Below are 20,086 nucleotides of genomic sequence, written 5' to 3'. Positions count from 1 at the left end.
CTAGCCAGCGAAAACAACAACAACATTGGAAAGACGTCTACGGGAAAATCAAGTAAGTAACGAATTGGTTATCATCCAATTTAAATAGGAACAAGACAGAGAATTTTGTAGCATTTTCTTTCACTAAAAAAGTATTTCTGCTTTGAGTAGAGGATTCAATCATTTGTCATTGTTTGACCGCTTTGACTTTTTCTTTTTCTCTTTTAACAAAGAAGACTCAACTAAAAAAGCCTAGAAAGCTCGCAACGATAAGTGTTACTAAATTTCGCTGTGCAAAGTGAATGCTCCCGAAAAGAGTATTAAAACGAAATTAGAACCAGCACTCATTTTTTTTTTTTTTTTTTTTTGGAAATGTTAAATTTTGGCAAGTTTATAATGTTTAGCTTGAGATACCAATTCCAATTGCCTCTGTTTAGGCACTTGGTCATTAAAATGGGGCGAAAATTGGAATAATCTTAGCAGCGCTTCTTTTCGTAGATGTAATTACAAAGCTAGGGCCTTTTGAAAAAAAACTCAATTCAATATAATATTATGAATTACCAACGATCTTTCAAATTCTCCCGTGGGCGCGGTTGGTTTCACTTAACTGTTTTATTCAGGCAAACTAGAAATTAGCCATTTAGAAGTTTATCATTTTCGAAAGCTAAATACGTCGAGGAACCGGCTATTTTCGCAGTTTATTTATTATAAGCTATCGATATAATTATGTACATGTTAGGAAAGGGTCTGTCCATAGCTTAAATACAATACCAAAGAAAATACACACCAAGGAAGGAGTTTAATTAAAACACATTAAGCGAGTGGAAAACAGGGACAACCCTGGAAACTCTACTTTTACAAGGGAGGGACAAAATGAAACGAAGTTGTGATATCAGTATGAAAAAGTGCAGATCGATATACTTAATGCTCATTCCCACGAAGGGTGATTTGTCTTGATTTTAATTTTCTACAGGATTTGAATAAAGTTTCATGCGATTTAAATAACATGGCGAAACGCTACGAACGCTTTTTCAGCGAACGATATTCTATAATTCCCTGTAAAATTATTCAAGTTTTATTCGAAAAAACGAAATAACAGATCTTTTTAGCTTGTGCGTTTGTTGCCTCATTACCGACCATGTGCATGTGATAACATGATTTCACCTAGTTGTGAGTACGGTATGAGTCATTTTAGATAAAAGAACAATTTTTTAGAGAGTGCCACGAACCTGGTCTGTCATGGGAGAACAAACCGCCCAAGCTGAAAAGGTCGATTATTTTGGCCAATAATAACACAGACAATAGACTTGCGGACGCCAACCAAAGGAAAACGTACACGAGCGTCATTATGCAAAACCATTACGCAACTACGATTTTCTTTCGTAAAACCACTGTAATTTAAGATAATTATTCCATACAAACAGTTTCAAACCGGTTGCCATACCTACAAAGGCATGGTCTGAGGTAATTCAACCTGGCCCTTTGAATGAGTATAATTATTTAATTTCAAAATAGAAGGATACAGTTAATTGGGATATTACAGTTGCATTACAAAAGCCTGAAAGTCTCTCTATTCTTCGCCATCTATGGGTATTACGAACTCACAGTGTGACCAGCTCCCAGTGGGCTCGATAGCTCAGTTGGTAGAGCACAGCACGGGCACCGCAGAGGTCATTGGTTCGAATCCCGTTCTGGCCTGAATTATTTCACGCTTTAATTTTACAAGTGCTTCAGTTGTGTGTATAACTGCGATGATCAGTCATGTCTTCACATCGTTCTACGCAGTTCAAATGTAGGATCTTTCATATAGTCACTTGTAGTTTCTTTCTGTATGTTAACCAATTCTATAATATTTTCAGACCTCGTATTGCCGCGATGTATTTTCTGTGGCTACTTTCTATGATTGGTGCAGTTGCTTGCCAGAAAGGTAAGCTCTAACTGCACGGCAACATTTCCTAGTATTTTGGTTAATAATAAGTAATTCACCGTAAACCTGCAAATCCCTTGGCTGTATATATCAGTTCGTAACAAGAAGAAGAAGAACAAATGCTTTCTAGTGCTAATGCTTATGTTTTGTGCTGTGTAAGTCCTCGATACCGCGTGTGTTTATGTTTGTGTTGTGGACGTCCTCACTACCGTGTACTTGTTGCTATGTTTGAGTTATGGGCGTCCTCACTACCAATAAGTGTTCGTGCTTACGCTTGTGTTCTGGGTGTCCTGACTACCCTGTGATTGGGCACATTACACGACACTCTACATATTTAACATAATCAAACGTTACCTAGGGATAATATTAAAATTCAAGAAAAAGAGGCTTAATATCAATCTATAATTATTTCAAGGAGCCTGAGATATTGTACTTTGCTTTTGCCTTAACACAGGATTCACTAAAGAACATATTTTGCCTGATCAGTTATTCCTCTATTTTTATCTTTCACTTAATTATTTATTGATTGATTTATTTTTTGTTTTATTTTATTTTTCTTATTGTCTAGGTAAGGATTATGCCTACGCACCGTTCAGTGGTCTAAAAGGTACACCTTTTATTATGTTTGGTAAACACAGACTAACATTTCGACCTTCTCTGTTTTGTTTTGTCCCTTCATTTCGTTACTTTTGCTTCTACTCTGTCTCTCTGTTTTTTATTTTATTTTATTTTATTTTTGCTTCACCTCGCTGGCATTACAAGAAGTTAAATATGAACTTTTGCAAACTTTCAAGTTACACTCTAATGAAAAGTTATTACATACCATTGTACTTTACAGTAATTCATTTTTAAGACTGTAGACATTTTAAACGCTAAAAGCACATAAATAGGATCCGTCTTTCTCGGTTTGGCGTCGCCAACAATGATTTAAGAAGGGAGTTATCTGTGTCTGCTGCAAGGACACTCGTGCCTGGAAAGACCTAGCCAGACAGGCATGACATGCCACAGTGGTTGCATTAGAAGGTCTGGTCCGTCGCCAATACTGAATTTTCGTTTCCTAGGTTCTTTCTCCTTCTCCTCTTGCCGCCAAAGGCTTACTAGGGTAGGAAGTGAAGAGTCGTTTTGTAGGTCCCTCTTTGAAATAATCAGCGCAATTGCCGAGAAACATGAAAACAAACAAAGGGGCTTGATGGAAATTGGAACCATTAGGTGAACTCCACGTAAAACGTAAAATACTTTACTACACATGCAATTTTATATACATGTAAATTATGTAAAAGATACCCCATATATTTGAAGTAGTTCAGTTTTTCAGCGTGGTTTACAAATTGACGAGAAATGACAACGACAAAGAATAATACTAAGTTTCTGATGGTTTTCTTTAGCTCCAGCTCCTGAAAACTGGTCCTCAGTTTACCCACTGTGTGCTGGAAAATTTCAGTCTCCAGTCAACATCGTTACGAAGATGGCAAAGAAAAAAAGTTACTCCCCGCTAAAGGTAACTTTTGACAACCCATGTGGCCTGGTAACTGGACAGATTGTAAATGGTGGCCATGCTCCTGCTTTCAACGTTGACAACTCAAAAGGTGGCGCTAAACTCTCTGGAGGTCCCCTGGAGTGCGACGAATATACTCTGCAACAGTTCCACTTTCACTTCGGTTGTGAAAACAGTCGAGGATCAGAACACACTGTTAACAACAAGACTTACGCTGCTCAGGTATCGCACAACTATATTCATTTCTTACATGTACTTCTCAAAGATTATTTTTATAAAACGTCTGCTTATGCATGAAAATCTCGCATCATCAATTTTTACTTTTGCTTTTATTTTCGTGTTCAATTATTTACTAATTTACCTTTCCTTCTTTTTATCTTAGCTCCATTTAGTGTTTTATAACAACAAATACGACACCTTTAGCAACGCCGTGAATAAACCAGACGGTCTAGCAGTTTTGGGAGTCCTCATTTCGGTGAATATTTCCGTTTCATTTTTTTTAAGGTGATATTGTTTAAGTTCATTTACAAAATGTAGCTCTAACCAAAACATGAGAACAAACTCGTCAAAGACACTAGCATACGAAACGAAAACCATAACTTTATAATTATGATTTCCGCTAATGAAATCTAAGATATTTGCCCAGTTCAATATTTTCTGCTTCTTTTTGAGATACTTCCAGTCATCAGCACTCACCGAGCGAACGACTTACCCACAATTTCTTTTGAAACCTGATCTTGGTTTTATTATTCAATAATAAATACATATCATTTTAAAATCTTTAGTAGCGCTTTACAAAAATCAAATTTAAATTTGTAAGCTAATGATTCTGAATACAGCAATGTCAAATACAAATATTTGACAAACATTTTAATACTTTAGTGTATTTAATATGAGCGTCCAAAATGGCATGAAAATATTTGGATTTTTTAAGTTTTCAACCGTTATTTAAAGATTTTGAGGAGAAGGAATCTGACTGCGTGTTAAGTTTGGTTTCATGTTCCTGATAAACTTAATGATGATCATCAAAATGTCGTTCTGTTTGTACTATCGCTGATTTTCATTCTCAAATGTTTTGGCACGTTTTTGTTTTCTATCACAGGCCACTTGTCCGGGAAACAGGATTTTGGGAAATTTTGCAAAAAAGCTAAAGATGGTAATAGAAGAAGGTAGGTAACCTTACTGGTTTAGATGATAAGCTTTGTAATTGTTGATCTCTAAATTGCTGTTAAATCGTCACAAAAACACACAGATATGTAAAGAAGAATAGTAAAATTAATTAAAATTGGACTATTTCTCATAACGGAGGAGATCGCTATGAAAGGCTGGTTCCAATATCGTCTTTGAATAGTAACTTCGTTAAATTGATTATTTGGCAAATGAATGCAATATCGCTGTCAGTAGTGCCCGTGTGTGATTTAGTAGAAAATACGCGCACTGATTGGTTTAAAATTGTGTTTCTATTAAACAATTACATTAAGAGCTCGAGATTTCTAACGCGTGATAGTTGACGAGGGCAGCTATCACGCATAGAAATCGGGAACGAATAAGCAAACTGTTTTAGAATAAACCTACTAGCGATCAAAACTTTAATCTAAATCCTCTTCACACAAATTTAATAATTTAAAAATTAAGTAATGACTTATAATTCTTTTCTAAAGGCGCCAGCACTAACGTTACCGCAGCAGACGGCATTCGTCTGAAATATCTCATGCCCTACAATAATAAACAAGATGACGACGACGAAGATGAAGACGAAGATGACGTAGTCGATGATGTCGATGACGAAGACGATGAAGATGATGAGGATGAAGATAATGACGATAAATCGAAAAAAATAGGTTACTACACATACCAAGGCTCCCTTACCACCCCTCCCTGCTATGAATCAGTGCGCTGGATTGTCTTTAAGGACATCATAAAGATCTCTAATAATCAGGTTAGTTAATTGTAGCATACTGACGACTAAACTATGGTAAAAAAAAATAGCACGAGCCGAGAAATTATCTTCTCTTGCATGAGCCAAGAGAGGGTTATTTATCAACCTCTCTTGCATGAGCATGAAATAGATAATCCGGAAAGAAAGGATTTTAATTTGTGATGTAGCTTTGTTAAATAAAGTGGGGATCAGTATTATTGACCTAATCAAAACTGAAGATCATTCAGCGCAACCGACAAACTTGATTTAAATCAAATCGTCCTGCTGCCTAGACTGCGCGATTTGGATTAACAGTGGATCTCATAGCTGCACGAGTTAAGGGAAAAGGAAGAGCCGTATTTTTAAGCTTTTGATGAAGTGATCATTAATAGTTGAAATAGTCACGTTTAAGCAAAAAATATCAGCTGATAACCAAAAGACAAATAAGACAGAATTGAGCCTGACCCCATTCAGACTCGCGCAAATAATACAATACTTCCTCTCAATAGTAAAGAAAAGAAAATATACGAATGCATATTAGCTAACACTACTTTCGTCTCTTTGCTCTTTTCAGCTCAGTAAGTTCAGGAAACTGAAGGCCAAGTATGGTGGTGCCCCTGGTCTCATGTGTGACAATATTAGGCCGGTACAACCGCTTTACAAACGTAAAGTGTATTCTGTCGTTTACAGGGATGAGTGAATATAAAGCAGCCCTTACAGTGTTACATGTAGAGAGGGTTTGGTCGGAGGTGCTCAATCTAAGGAAGCCCCCAGAAAGCTAAAACAGCGAAGTCCCAGTTTTTCATACCACCTAGTGAAATGAAATATCGGCGAGAGGTATGAGAAACAGAGCATACGTTTCTCTTAACTTTTTTTTTCCTTCAAGGCATCGGAAGTTTCGTGAATTGAGGTCGGTAAAAACCGGGATTTTACTGTGGTATTTTATTTATTTTGCCTCTTACATGTATCGCTATTCCCATTGGTTGACCGCATACAACTAATCCATGTTGGTATTGATTAAATTGTAATTTCATATCTGCGAGATGGATATGTCAATGCAGATGTAGAGTAATTTCTATAGATAACAGCCTCCTGAAAATTATGTCACGCCTGGGTGCTTTACGTGTTTTGGGCGTGAGCCAGAGCCTTCAGGGCTTCAGTAGTAGCTGTTATTACAGTTATCAGCGGTTTGACCTAGTGAAACGAGGCTAAAGGGTCAATTCGGCTTTGTATTGTCCCGTTCGGCTCGTTAGTATGCCTTCTTAAACAAAAAATAGTTGGCCGCATCCCAAACTCAACTGTAATAACAGTTATTGTTTTGAGGAGACTTGAAAAGCTTAAAAACTTTGCCTGTGAATTGTAAACATTTTTCCATACTGACACTGTATAACAATACTTGTTAAATTATGCAGCCAGAAGGAAGGGAGAAACCTTTCTTATTGCACTTACAAAATTATTCTAGATCTGTAAAGAAAGCTCTTGTTTTATAATAATTCCTTAAGTTCCATGATGTCTTTGAGAGACTGGAACTAAAACTAGAAGAGATCATTTTAAAAGAAAAATATTAATACTGGCTGGACCAATATATTTATTGATACAGGAAGTAGTGAGTTATATGTAGCTGTGTGCTGCTTTGGTAAATGCAAGACATCGTTTGTGTGTAGTATCAAATAGGAATAGTTAATAAAAATTCAGCATAAAAAGAAAACTGTCTCAAAACGTTAGCGTATGGGGATTGGTGTGGGCTAAGTAATTAAGAGCAAATGTCACCGAAAACCAAGCAAAATTTGAATTTAACGGCAGAGGTCAAAAAATCGGTTTTTCTCTCTTTTCGTCCACAAATAGCCCTTAGGTAGATATGAAACGTGATATAGTTTTTTGGAGCTCGAAGCGCTTTAAATTCGAGAAAATCGAGGAAAACGACTTTCGCCTCGACGGTCACCAGAATGGCCAATCGCAAAGGCAGAAAATTAGTAATCTAAACTTACTTTGCGTTCGCGTGTAAAGAAGAACCAACACTTATCGATACTTTTTCTTGACAGACAAAGTGTTCAGCTGTCCAAAACAGGTTAGAACTTGACTTGAGCGCCGTTTGAGAATAAACACACAATTTTTAAAAAAAATCCCTATTTGCACCGAAGGATTATACCAGTGCCATCTTTCCTCGGGAGAATTTGACTTCCATTCAGACTCTCTGATCGTTTAAATTTCGCGCTCGTATGGTAATCGGAAATTTCAAAAACTCCCGCGGGTATTTAGAAGCTTATACCGCCATTGTTTCAAAATGGCCATATAAGACCAATTTTAGGTCTTATAACAATGCCTATTGTTATCAATGTTTAGCCGGTTTTCTTGATACGGTTACTAGGTCGAATTCCTAATTTACGAACAAAATTCAGAGATATTTTTCGACATGAGCCATAGCTCCAAATTCCTTGAGGCTTCGCCTTTAGAACACCTTTATGTTGTTGTAAAACATGTATCAAAATCAGCTTGGCTTATTCTTCGGGTGCTTTTTGAGGCCCGGCTGAAAAACCCTGATTTTACCTGAAAGATCACGAAAAGTAAACAATGGACTTCTGCGCGTTAGTCTGAGGGCAAGCGGGCATAGGCGTTAAAAGTCCTTGTATTATTAGTTCCTTGTACTAAACACTTTTATGTTGTTGTAAAACATGTATCAAAATCAGCTTGGGTTGTTCTTCGCGTGGTTTTTAACGCGCCGCTGATATAGCCGGATTTTAACGAAAACATCAACAAGAAGTAAACAATCGACTGCTTGCGTGTTTTTCTGAGGCCAAGAGAGACAAGAGAGTCTGCTGAAGTAAAGTGGTTTAACTTCTTTCATTACCATATTTCCGTTCTGCAGGTCAATATGCTTCCGTTAAAGTAAAATAAGATGATAACAGGGGTTTAATCATGCATTCAAAAGTACCTTCACTCACAGGGAATATTTCAATCTTTTTACTTTGATTAGATTACTGACAAACGGACAATGTGTAGATTTCACAATCACGGCACCGCAATTCTAAACAAATCAACCTGTTTAACTGTGTACTTGTATAAATAAAGTTACAGAGTTGCATTTACTTCAGTTCAATATGGAAAACAGGACTGCAAAGTAAATGCGAGCAGGCGCGTGTCCATTTAAAACTGGGAAAGTAGAACGGAAGGTACACTAACCTGCGCCGACAAAAACAACAGTGATCGCAAGAAAGATTTCCGCCGGTAAACCTGACATAGCAGCATATAGAAGTCTTGGGATTCTTGTTCTATTCTTCTCTTTTTCGTGGCCTCTTCGTGGAACGGATACCATGTTGGATAGCGGCAACTGAAATTGGTGTAACCCAGCCTGTCTTTTCGTATCACTGCCAAATAGGATTCGCTGACCTCTGACTTTCCTTGACAATCTCGTTATCAGTTTATGCGACGATAATGGAAGAATTACTGACCAGAGTCCACCCGCATTGCTTAGCAATTCTTCTGATCCAAAAACAGAACAGTTCGTGTTTTTGAAACATACCATAGGAGAAACGACAGAAACCTTTAAAAATGATCCGCATTTGCGAACTTCTACCGTCCGACCTTCAATCGGCTACATATATGACGTGTCACCGTTCCGAAAGGAAACGAAGTGTTAGCAAAAGTCTCAAAATTAATTTAGGGTAGAGCTTCGATCATTATATCGTTGCAGTATGTTTTACACGACGGGAAAAAAAATACAAAGCAAAAAAAAGAACAAGAGCACGGAGGATACATTTCGTTTTTACCTGCACCGTGACGTCTAAGATAGAATTCTCTTGGGAAAATTCAACCTGTACTGGGTAAAATTAATTAGCTTAAATGGATTTGGCGTGCTTAAATATTCTATTCTGCAGTCCAGCTAAGTACTGCAAGCGGGTGTTTTAGTGAGTCATGGATTGCCAATCGTAGAAAGTCGAAAAAATGTGAAAATGTGAAAACACTTCGCTTTGGCGGGAAATATTTCTGACCGAACTTTTCATTGGAAGTCGTACTCCGATTTGTTTGTAGATACCAATTTTAATTAAACTAGATATTGACAAAAGTACAAAAGACTATTGGAAACATGTTTTACTTCGGAAATAAACGGCCGCCTTTTTGTAAAACAACGCACTCTGTGGGACATAGTAAATTCCACGCCGGGAATGAAACCGTGACTTGTAATCAAAATAAACAATGAAACTGAAGATTTCTTTACCAAATTTAACCTGCATTGCCATATTATCAGTCCTGAAATGACTCTGAAATAACCTTTTGCGAACAAACTTGATAGGTTACAGAAAACGCAACTCTTTTAAGCCTTAATTCAGTAAATATCTCCTTTAGCGACTAGTTATCTTAAATTAATTATTGGAAGGCCGCGTAGTAAAACGTTTTTTAACCTCCTGTTTCGCCTTGGTGTGAAATCGACATCCCGTCGCAAGTATCTGGCATTGGAAGCGATAAAACATACTCGGATTAAATAAAGTCACTTTGGCGTTGAGATTGAACTGTTTTACCGTTATATTACAGGCGCAAGCAAACAATTTGCTTATTACTACAAAGAACTCATAATATAAGGACTTAAGGTTATTCCCCTGAAATAAAACTGCCAATAGATTTTTGTTCAAACTTTGTCCACTGAATATTTATCGTATGAGAACTTTAATCATAAAATAAAAAAGGGGGGTGCCCATGCTCGTCAAGGAGCAGTGAGACAGTAAAAATGTCCCATTTTAGCATTATTTAATGCTTATTACAAGAACGCATTCCAAGTTATTGTAAACTCTTTGTGAGCCCAGACTCATGAAAACACGCCTCAAACTACAGTCAATACTTGTGTCGGACACAGATAAACTTTTCAAGTTTGATTTTGACAGAGAGCTGAATCCTCGTTAAAATATTGGAACCAAATTGCTTGCCATGGCTATCAAACTGCAAAATAGAAAAGACTACAGTGCAGCTGCTATTTTCCTTATTTTTTCAATTTTCAACGATAGAAATCAGATCAGTCTTTTCTCACGCAAAGCTAATGATTAGTTGATTAAAATGACTGGAAAAAAAAATTGGGGTGCTCGAGCTCGTTAGTGAGCTATAGCCATTTTTCAACTGACAGAACTCAATATCAAGGCAAATCCGCCATGTTTTCAACGTGCGCGTGCACGAGCGGGCGCGAATGACGCCATAAATTATGCGTAGTAAGGATGCGCAATGCAAATGTGAGGAATCACCTTAAATGCCTGTACCCGCTTGCCCTCAGACCAACACGCAGAAGTCCATTGTTTACTTTTCGTGATCTTTGAGGTAAAATCGGAGTTTTTCAGCCGGACCTCAAAAAGCACTCGAAAAATAACCCAAGCTGATTTTAATACATGTTGTACAACAACATAAGGGTGCTCCAAAGGCGAAGTTTCAAGGAATTTGGAGTTATGGCACATGTCGAAAAATATCTCTGAATTTTATTCGTAAATTAGGAATTCGACCTAGTAACTGAAAGGGATTTTTTGTGTGTGTGTGTTTATTCTCAAATGGCGCTCAAGTCAAGTTCTAACCTGGTTTGGATAGTTGAATACTTTGTCTTTCAAGAAAAAAAAACGATAAGTTTTGGTTTTCCTTTACACGCGAACGCAAATAAAGTTCAGATTACTAATTTTAAGCCTTTGCGATCGGCCATTTTGACGACCGTCAAGGCGAAAATCGTTTTCCTCGATTTTCTCGAATTTAAAGCGCTTCGAAGTCCAAAAAACTATATCACGTTTCATATCTACCAAAGGGCTATTTGTGGACAAAAAGAGAGAAAAATCGATTTTTCAACTTCTGCCGTGCTATGTTTGCTAATTAGAAAGATTCCCTGCGTAGCAAGCTTTTCCCCCAAAAAGCACGCGATGAGAACGAATCTGCGAGCGAACGTGAAAAATAAGGAGAGCCCCCACCCCACTCCCCCTAAAATAGCGACAAAATGAAATGAAATGAAACTCTGCTCTTTTTTTGTAAATTTCGAGTTAAAAAATATATGACACTATTTTTTTTCCGCTGATTCTGGTCGTTAATAATGTTAGAAAAGCGGTTGTAAAGTTTTTAGATTGTGAGAATATTTTGAAACCCCTTCTTTTCGTTCAAAATACGCGCTACTTTCATGTTGAAATCGTCCCAGAGATCGCGCGGTCAAAGTGTCACATGATTTTCGTCAGTGACGTCACAGTTTTTGAAAAAACATACCTAGGTGGCTGAAAGCAAAGGGAAACGTTTGAAGCATGAGATGGGTCGAAAATTAACGTTACTAGCTAGCAAATCACTGGCACATTTAAAGCCGTGTGCATGATAAATGACAAGGCGGCTTCCCGTGACAACAATGTAATCTAACACTGTGACGTCACAAACACAATTCTCGTCCCCAGTTTCACGGGACACTTTTATAGCGAAATTGGCTGTATGTCGGCCGCAAGAAAATCATCCAAATTATTATTATTATTATTATTATTATTATTAATAAAAAGTCTGCATGCGAGCCATTTTTTTTTTTTTTTTTTGCATTTTCAAAACATTATTCTTTTATTACATATATCAAGGAAGGAAGATACTAAAAAAATTTTTGTGTCATATACCGCTTTAAAGAGACTAAAGATTGAGGTTCAGGGACAGACCGTAAAGCTTTAACGTTTACACTGGAAGGCCATGAAAGGCATCACATATACGGTTTTATTATGAGAAGGCTCGTGGCAACAATCAGTAGTATTGTGTGACCCACTTGCCACAATTGAAATAAAGCATAATTACTTTTTGATAGTTGTCTATCATAATCGTTATACAAGTAGGGCAAGTGCACTCGTCATATTTTGGGAGCATTTTTATTTTCGTATTTTCTGGGCGATTTTAACTCATTGACTCCTGTGCCGGCCGTGACGAGCCTTGGCCTTTCTTCCACTTCTGACGTCATCACCTTTGACCAAAATTGGCATCACCTATGCTCAACTTCTGCAGGAGGAAAAGATCTTTCAAATGATACCCAGATCAGAGTGGTCGGCCCAATGGAACCTGAGATATGCACGAAAATGCTCAAAAGGTTGAGTGAAAAACTCAGAGCAAAATTTCCTGCCACTACACGTGGCTACTCCATGATAAAGATTGCCCGTCGCGATGATGCTCTCTCGGAATTTTTTAAACTGGAAGCAAGCCCAGTAGAAGGTCAATCACTGCAGCAAAAAGAAAAGAAAAGGAGAAAAAGGGAAGGCGAAAAAAAATTACAAAAATCGAAAAGCCTGAAGACGTAGGTCATTTTCTCGTCCAAAAACTTAAAATCTCCAAATTTTGATTTCTGCGCATGCCCGAGCAAAAATGTCGTAAAACGTGATGCTAGTGGAAAGAAAGACTTGCTGTCATGTTGCAAATGCCTTTTTGAGCAGATTGGAGCTAATTTGGCCCATATCCAGCCTGAAAATCTCCAAAGTGTCCAAAAAATGCGTTTTTGGCAAAAGTTTCAGGGGTCACTGGGTTAATAAGTGTTAGAAATATTATTGGACTGAGTCGAATACAATTCAGAGAGTAATCGTATCTATAACAAAATTCTTGATCGTGATTGGTTCTCCGCGCGCCTATTTGTCGCATAATCAGTAATTGGACCTCGTGTCGTACAATTCAGGGTGAAATCGTAATCGTAATTTCAAATCGGCCCCGCGCTTCGCGCTAGACCGATTTTGAAATCACTCGCGCGATTTCTCCCTGAATTGTACTCCACTCGGTCCAATTACTATTACAAATAGGCGCGAGCAGAGAACAAATCACGATGGAGAGTTTTATTATAGATAAGATTAAACAATCAATCGCGCTTGTTGGGTATGAAATGATTATAGCCAACTCGGCCCTACGCGCCTCATTGGCCATTTATCATCTCATATCCAACGCGCGCTCGCGGAATAATTCTTAATAATCATACGGCAAAGTAGCCTTGGTGTTAATCCGAGTGTTTTGGTTGTTTCTTCTTGGTCTGGATTTTGCCATACACGCAAAGTCCATCGAAACGGTCAGGTTGTTGTTGTTGTTGTTGTTGTTGTTGTTGTTATTGTTGTTTTTCGAGTGCTCGTTAACCTAACTTACTTGAGAAATACTAAGGAATATTGGTCCTAGTTACTTTTTTGAATTTATATTTTATCTACGAATCTCGCGATACTCTTCAGTCATTTACTTTGTTTATCACAGTCAAAACTATCGCAAAAACTAAATCCGGAACACAGCGATAAATTTGCAATAAAAATTTTTAAAAATTAGCCGTCGTGGTTCACATTCTCCAGACAACGCAAAATTTGATCATTTCACGTTGTTGTCTCGCAGAGGACGGCAAAGACATGTACCGAGAATTATAACGCACATGCACAGCCATTGTATGGCTCATTAATTCGTTTGTTCAGTGACTTTCCCGTTTCCGTTGCGGTCGTGGTTTCGTAAATTCCCTATTAGTAACTAGTGAGCTTAAGAAAACAACGACGGAAACGGCAACGTCTCCAAACAAAAGGCTTAATGAGGAGAACAATGGCTGTGCCCGTGCGTTATAATTCTTGGAAAATTTTTTGCCGTCCTCTGCAAAACAACAACGTGAAATGATCAAATTCTGCATTGCCTGGAGAACGTGAACTATGACGGCTGACTTTTTACAATTCTATTTCGACTTTATCGATGTATCCTAGATTCCGTTTCGTGATAGTTGTGACAGTGATAAACAAAGTAGATGACTTTAGGGTACCGCGAGATCGAGATTCGTAGGTAAAATCATTTTCAATCGACGCTGTCCTCGACGTCGCGGTCGTGGTTTCTTAAGCTCCTTACTGTCAACCAAGCAACGAAGATTAGAAATAGCGATTTATGAGTTAGTTTGCCCAAGAGCTCAGGCAGGATCTGCTCTGCTGTATACTTTCAGTCATGTATGTTGACGCACAGCACTGGCACCAGTTACTAAAGTTTTATTCCAGGCTACTCCCCCTCACATAGCCTCACTGCTTCACTATGTCTGTGTAAAGTTGCAAGTCACTGCAGTGATCTAAAATTAGACTTAACAGAGTTACCAGTCGATTCAAGTGAGCTTTTTCACAAATTAATTGTGCCTTGAAAAGCAGAGTATTTTACTGAGTCAGTTAACTTTGAACGCGCTCTAAAATACAAGGTGATTTATTTTCAAATTTCGTCTCCTCTACCCCCCTCGAATAAGACAAGTTCCTTAGGTCGGATAGAAAGAAAAAGGAGAGAGTACTGGAGTGAGAGGGAGTACAGTGCAGTTGTCAGTTTGTCAACCTTGCGCTCTTGACGGAAGATTAAGAGCGGAGGGTGGTGCATATTTTAAACCTCCACCCCTTCCCCTCAGAAAAAGACAATTTTGGGGGGAAGAGACAAAAAAAGAGTACAAACAGAAGACTTAAACTTTTAACCTAAACTGTTCCGATTATTGTACACATGAAAAATTACAAGAATGGCCTCCCCTCCCCCTCCCTCAGAAAAAGGTTATTTTTCTGGGGATACTGGGGAGGGGAATATCCCCCCCCCCCAAAAAAAAAACAAATGTAAAAAGATTGGGGGTTTTTGTTTCAAGTTTTGGGGTCTTAGGAGTCTTGGGGGTCTTAGGGGGTCTTTCAAGACAACCGTTTTTTCTAACATGTTGTACACGATTGGCCACATATGTAACTTGTCCCTATGTTTAACTACACTTCTTTAGCCCTTGGAAGAGAGGTTACAAAAAGGTGCTGGAATAAAAGGAAGCACCCACACCTTGACGGAAAGAGAAAAATCAAAGCTAAAACTGCCGCCTGCGTCGGTACGTTTCTTTCATTCCGGAAGTTAAAGATGTCACACAAGACTTGAGTGACGCTTTTCGTTTTCATGCAACAGAGAGAGAGAGAGAGAGAGAGAGAGAGAGAGAGAGAGAGAGAGAGAGAGAGAGAGAGAGAATGATTTTAATGATTGTTTTTACTACTTCAGGATAGTCCATGCCGGTATTGATAACTTGAGCGCCCGTTAATTAGTAACAGCACATTCTTTGCCCGGGGAAGGGGACTCCCATATAAAAAGGACGGGATTGCTCGTTGGAAATTTTGGAAAGGACCCCTAAGAGGTACGAACATCCTGCTTTGCGGGAGTGGCTTGAATTATTTTTTTTTTTCTCCTAAAAGCTACGAGGTGTATCATAACACATTATCTCCTGTCATTTTCGACTCAATACAATGAAAGGTACCGCAAAAGCTCCCGCGGAAGAGCTTTTGAGGCTGAACACACTAAGAGGTACCAAAACGCGTTTTTTGACCCTGAAAGGTAGGGCGAGCATCCCCGCCCTTTTTATTTGAGAGTTGCCCTCCGGACAAACTTCAAAGGAGCAAACAAAGATACCACAATCTTCTGATCTACATCTACATTATGGGGGTCTTGCAAAGGGAGGCATGCTCCCATCACTGCAAGACATTAAACAAAAAAAAATAAAAAGCAGGGTGGGGGTGGGGGGTAAAAAACCTTAAAAATATATAATAAAATGTGTACATAATTTTAAAAGATTACTAAGAAAAGTTAATTAAGATTAAAAAATTAGAACCTAATTAAAATGTCAGCATTCTAATCTAAGAGCGTTCTTGAATAATTGACTTTTTGTAACATCTAAAACATCGTTAGGTAGGGCGTTCCATTCTCTAATAGTTCTACAATAAAATGAGTTCCTATAGCTTTCTGTGTTCGGAGTTAGCTCGATGAACTTGTCTTTGTGAAAAGATCGAAGTTGACAATTTACGCCTCTGATCTCCTCTCATTACACTATATTTAAATCCCATAGCCGAAACGTTTCTGTTGGTTTGTTCTTCAGACAGAAGTAAACACCTATTGCGTTTTTGTGCATAGTCTGAAGGCCAAAGTAGCGATCAAAAACTTACAACAAAAGAACTTAGTTGGGTCTCAAAACCAAGGTCATTACATTTCGATATTTCGTGCTTTTGTGTTCAATCTTTTTGCAAGGACTTAATCTTGAGTTTTTGCAATACGCGTGATCATGAATCACTGTCCAAAAATATACCTTTTCCTTCAAAAGCAGGGGTTTCAATAGAAGCCGGTTACCGGCGGTCTACCGCCGCCTGTAGGACCTCTTACCGCCGTCTGTTTGGATTTCATCACTGAAAATAAAAATGATATTAATAAAAAAAAAAAAAAGCAAATACAACAACGACGACGACCACTGAAACTTTTAAATGCTACAAAAAAGCGGGCAAACTAAACGTTCCAAAGCAATAGCGTACGTGTTGTTTGTAGTCGCCGATCAGTGTTATCACTGCTCATCTTAGGATACCTAAGACAACTGAATGATTTAATAATATGATTTAATTTTTCATTATTTTATGATTATTGAATACCTTAAAAATGAACCGTGGGAGAATCAATGAAAAGTTGAAAATGAGGTTTGGTTTCGTAAGAATATTAGTAGAGAGAATTTTGTTGCAAAGTTTATCTCATTTCATTTTTTTCTGAAGAGTTAAAAATCAGTTTGTTGCCATGTTGGATATCAAGTGTCACTGTGAGAGATATCTGCCTAGAAAGGTATTCAAAATGCACCTCTTTGCAAAAAATTAATAGTTTGTCAAAACAAATCCTGCTTTGTGGTCAATAAAAACACCCATCAACAGCATGCTTTTTGATGCCCAGAACGCTGGAAATCGCATTTCCGAGCTTCTAGATTCCAAATTTTTCTGGGGGGGGCATGCCACCAGACCCCCCTAGGGGAAAGAGGGCCTTACGGTACATTTAGCGGTCACAGCCGCCTATTACATCTTTAGTGGCCGCTTACAACTAATGTTATTGAAACCCCTGCAAAAGGAAAACTTGGGCAATCTTTTACGGCACGATATGAATGAAAATGAAACCCTCGTGAAACACGGGTATTAGGGCATTCGGCAAATAAGCGTAACACACAAAAAATATATCTTGGACCGGGGTACATTTCTTGATATTGCTCTGAGAAAAATTCCAGATGCTAGAGTTTAATTATGAATTCTCGTATGCAATTACAACCAAATAAAATTTCGAAGATGTTAATGCCCTGCAGTAAACGAACCAGAGAAATGCTACTCCATGTGGTTCTGTTAATATTTTAAGGAAGCACGCGACAGTTTCCAGAACTTTTCCAACAGCAATACTTAAAAGAATATATACTACTAACACGTTATACTACAATAATGGTATGATCACGCAAATACCAAATCATTGGTAAACAAGTTGCGGTCACCCTTTTAGTGCAAAATGTTACCATAGCAACAATACAACATGTTTAAGCACCGTTAGTTTTAGCTTTAAGCGCTTATAACTTAAAAACGAGCTCGGTGACCCCCATTTTTTTATTATCGAATTATATTAAGCATGATAAGATGCAATCTTTGACGACGTTTAAAAAATATTCTGTAGAGAGCGTTTAGAAGCACCTTCTGAGGATGCTCAACGTAGCTACTAGAATGGGAGATATCTGAGCTTAACTCTGGTACTATATATCCAGATTCTTTAATTTGTTTCCGTGGTGTTCAATACTTGTAAAGTACAATTTGATACTGCAATGCGAAGCTCGAGAAACACTCTTGGACTGTCTTGTTGCAAGGGAAGACATTAGGTTACTAAACAACAACAACAACACACTTTATGACCAAAATACAAAAACTCATAGTTACAAAAAAAGAAGATAATTAACACAGAAAATTAGGTAATTTCACCCAGAATAACTGATTAAAATTAAGTAATATTCATATAACCTCAACCAATATGCAGCGAAATGCCGTGACTTGGGTCCGATGAGATGTAGGGCGAATATGAGAGTATGCAGTTTCCAATACCCACTGAAAATTCCTGTGTTAAAAATATATCTATTTCCCACTTTTACTGATGGAAGAATTGAAAGTGCACTGTAGTTAACCATATTGACTCGATTACCAGCGGCTGAGTCTGGAAATGAATCCAGTTCACTCTTGTTAATCCATGAATAGTAAAAGGGACCATTCTCTTCTACTATCCATGATTATGTTAATGACCTCAGCATCAGGCAAAGTTCATGACAATTAACGAAGAAGCTTCGAAGGCCATAGTAAATCACAACCACATCTTCGCTCTTGTTTACATGTCAGAGTTTGGCTATTATATTTTATTCAGAGCATATCCAAACGAAGGAAATCACTGTAAAACTACTAAAGATAATTCAACATACTTTCAGGAACACAACTTACAGTAAAGCAATAAGATTTCGCACTACCATGCAATATCAATAATTTCGAAGGCATCAAAAATGGCGGAGGCCTACTCGGGTCCTGTGATTGTGGCAAGTATATAATAGCTTTGATTGCCTTGACTTCCTTTTATGGGTAACAAATATTACTAGCTTTGTATCTTGAAGAATGGCTTCGGGACCGACCAAAACTGATACATGCTGACAGAAGTGAAATCAGTTTGGCCAGAGAGGGTGTTTTTTAACGTTATGTTTCAAAAAGACAGTACAAATTTAAGCGTTTATTATATATAGGTTAACGTAAATGACAGTATACCTGGGCAATATATTTTGCAACATATTTTTTTAACTTAACATATGAACTTAACATATGAACGTTAGCCCTACCTCAAGTGGCATCCGAGATATTTGACTGAGCTACGTGAGATGGTTGACAAATGCATGTTGCCCTCGAATGTTCCAGACATAGTTACCGTCGGGATGTTGTTAAGCAAAAAAAGAAACATACAATATTTTAAGTCTTGTCACACTTTCGGACCTGTTGACTGCATTTGCTCTAGCAGGGAGACCTTGATAGATTGGAGGGGGAAATGATGCTTTGAAAACGTTTTATGCTTGCGATTTTGCTGTTTTAGTTTATTTCGTAAACCATTATTTGCCATGCAGGTCCATGTCAATTGTTTGCTCAAGGTCGATAGTCCAATACTACAATATGATATTTAACTCTGTAATGTAAGGCCAAGTCCAGACGCTGTACTCCACATGAGCCGAATCGAACGCTAATGAGGGAGAACAAAGGATATTTATCACTTGCATTCGATTCGGCTCATGTGAAGTACGGCGTCTGAGCTTGGCCTTAGTATCACAAATAACTGATTGTTGATATCTGTTTGCTGACTGCCTATATATATCTGCGTTTCAGTGATCATGAGAAGTGGGACTTCACATGAGCCTGCTGATCAAACACAGCTGAGCGCTTGAGAGGAAACCAGAACAAAATCAAGTAGGTGTGATGCGATCCTTTTTTTCTTTCAGACTCATTAACAGTCGTTTGAATTTTCACCTAGTTTTAACTGTGTGTTAAACTGTATGGTCTTTGTATGGTCTTGCATTTTTGTGAAGAAAAACGACAAAAACACAAAAAAACAAAAAAAAGCGACTTGCCTAAGTTTTTAAGGATCGGTACGAGGTCTTAATTCTAGAGTAACGAATAAAAATTAAAAAAGCAGTTACAGACAGCAATTCGAAAAACAACCAAATCAACCACGTCATTTTACCATCCAACTCCCTATCTTTGAGGAGCCGGGCATAAAACTTAAGAAATAGATAAAAGACTATATTCTTTAAAGCAACGCACACCCATGCATTTACGAGCTAGAATGACGGCAAATATCAAGAGAGGTAATTTCTGTCCATTAAAAATTACCAAATAGCTTTTCGTTTCGCTCGAGGTACGATTCCCAGAGCAAACCGTGTTTTTCAGAATAGAAGGCATTTTATGTCGAAAGTGTTATGTCAGACATGACGTTATCGCACACGAGAGAAAAA

At 37.9% G+C, this 20,086-nt stretch overlaps 2 protein-coding genes across 2 annotated transcripts in view; both read left to right on the top strand.

The window, feature by feature from the left end:
- The first annotated feature begins 1,508 nt into the window (after positions 1–1,508).
- On the top strand, positions 1,509–6,062 carry LOC145485181 (carbonic anhydrase 2-like). Its single transcript, XM_081463881.1, has 7 exons — positions 1,509–1,897; positions 2,475–2,513; positions 3,292–3,623; positions 3,784–3,876; positions 4,504–4,570; positions 5,063–5,340; positions 5,894–6,062. The coding sequence occupies exons 1-7, from the start codon at positions 1,741–1,743 to the stop codon at positions 6,017–6,019; spliced, it is 1,092 nt and encodes a 363-aa protein (XP_081320007.1). The 5' UTR covers positions 1,509–1,740; the 3' UTR covers positions 6,020–6,062.
- Positions 6,063–8,266: 2,204 nt separating this feature from the next.
- LOC145485132 (uncharacterized) overlaps positions 8,267–20,086 on the top strand; it is a 248,317-nt gene continuing 236,497 nt past the window's right edge. Inside the window, exon 1 of the mRNA XM_081463819.1 lies at positions 8,267–8,477. The gene's annotated coding sequence lies outside the window, so the exon portion shown is untranslated. The remainder of the gene's footprint in view (positions 8,478–20,086) is intronic.

Source organism: Orbicella franksi, chromosome 4 (genome assembly GCF_964199315.1).
Source record: "Orbicella franksi chromosome 4, jaOrbFran1.1, whole genome shotgun sequence".
Lineage (NCBI taxonomy): Eukaryota > Metazoa > Cnidaria > Anthozoa > Scleractinia > Merulinidae > Orbicella > Orbicella franksi.
This window is presented reverse-complemented; position numbering and strand designations above follow the sequence as displayed.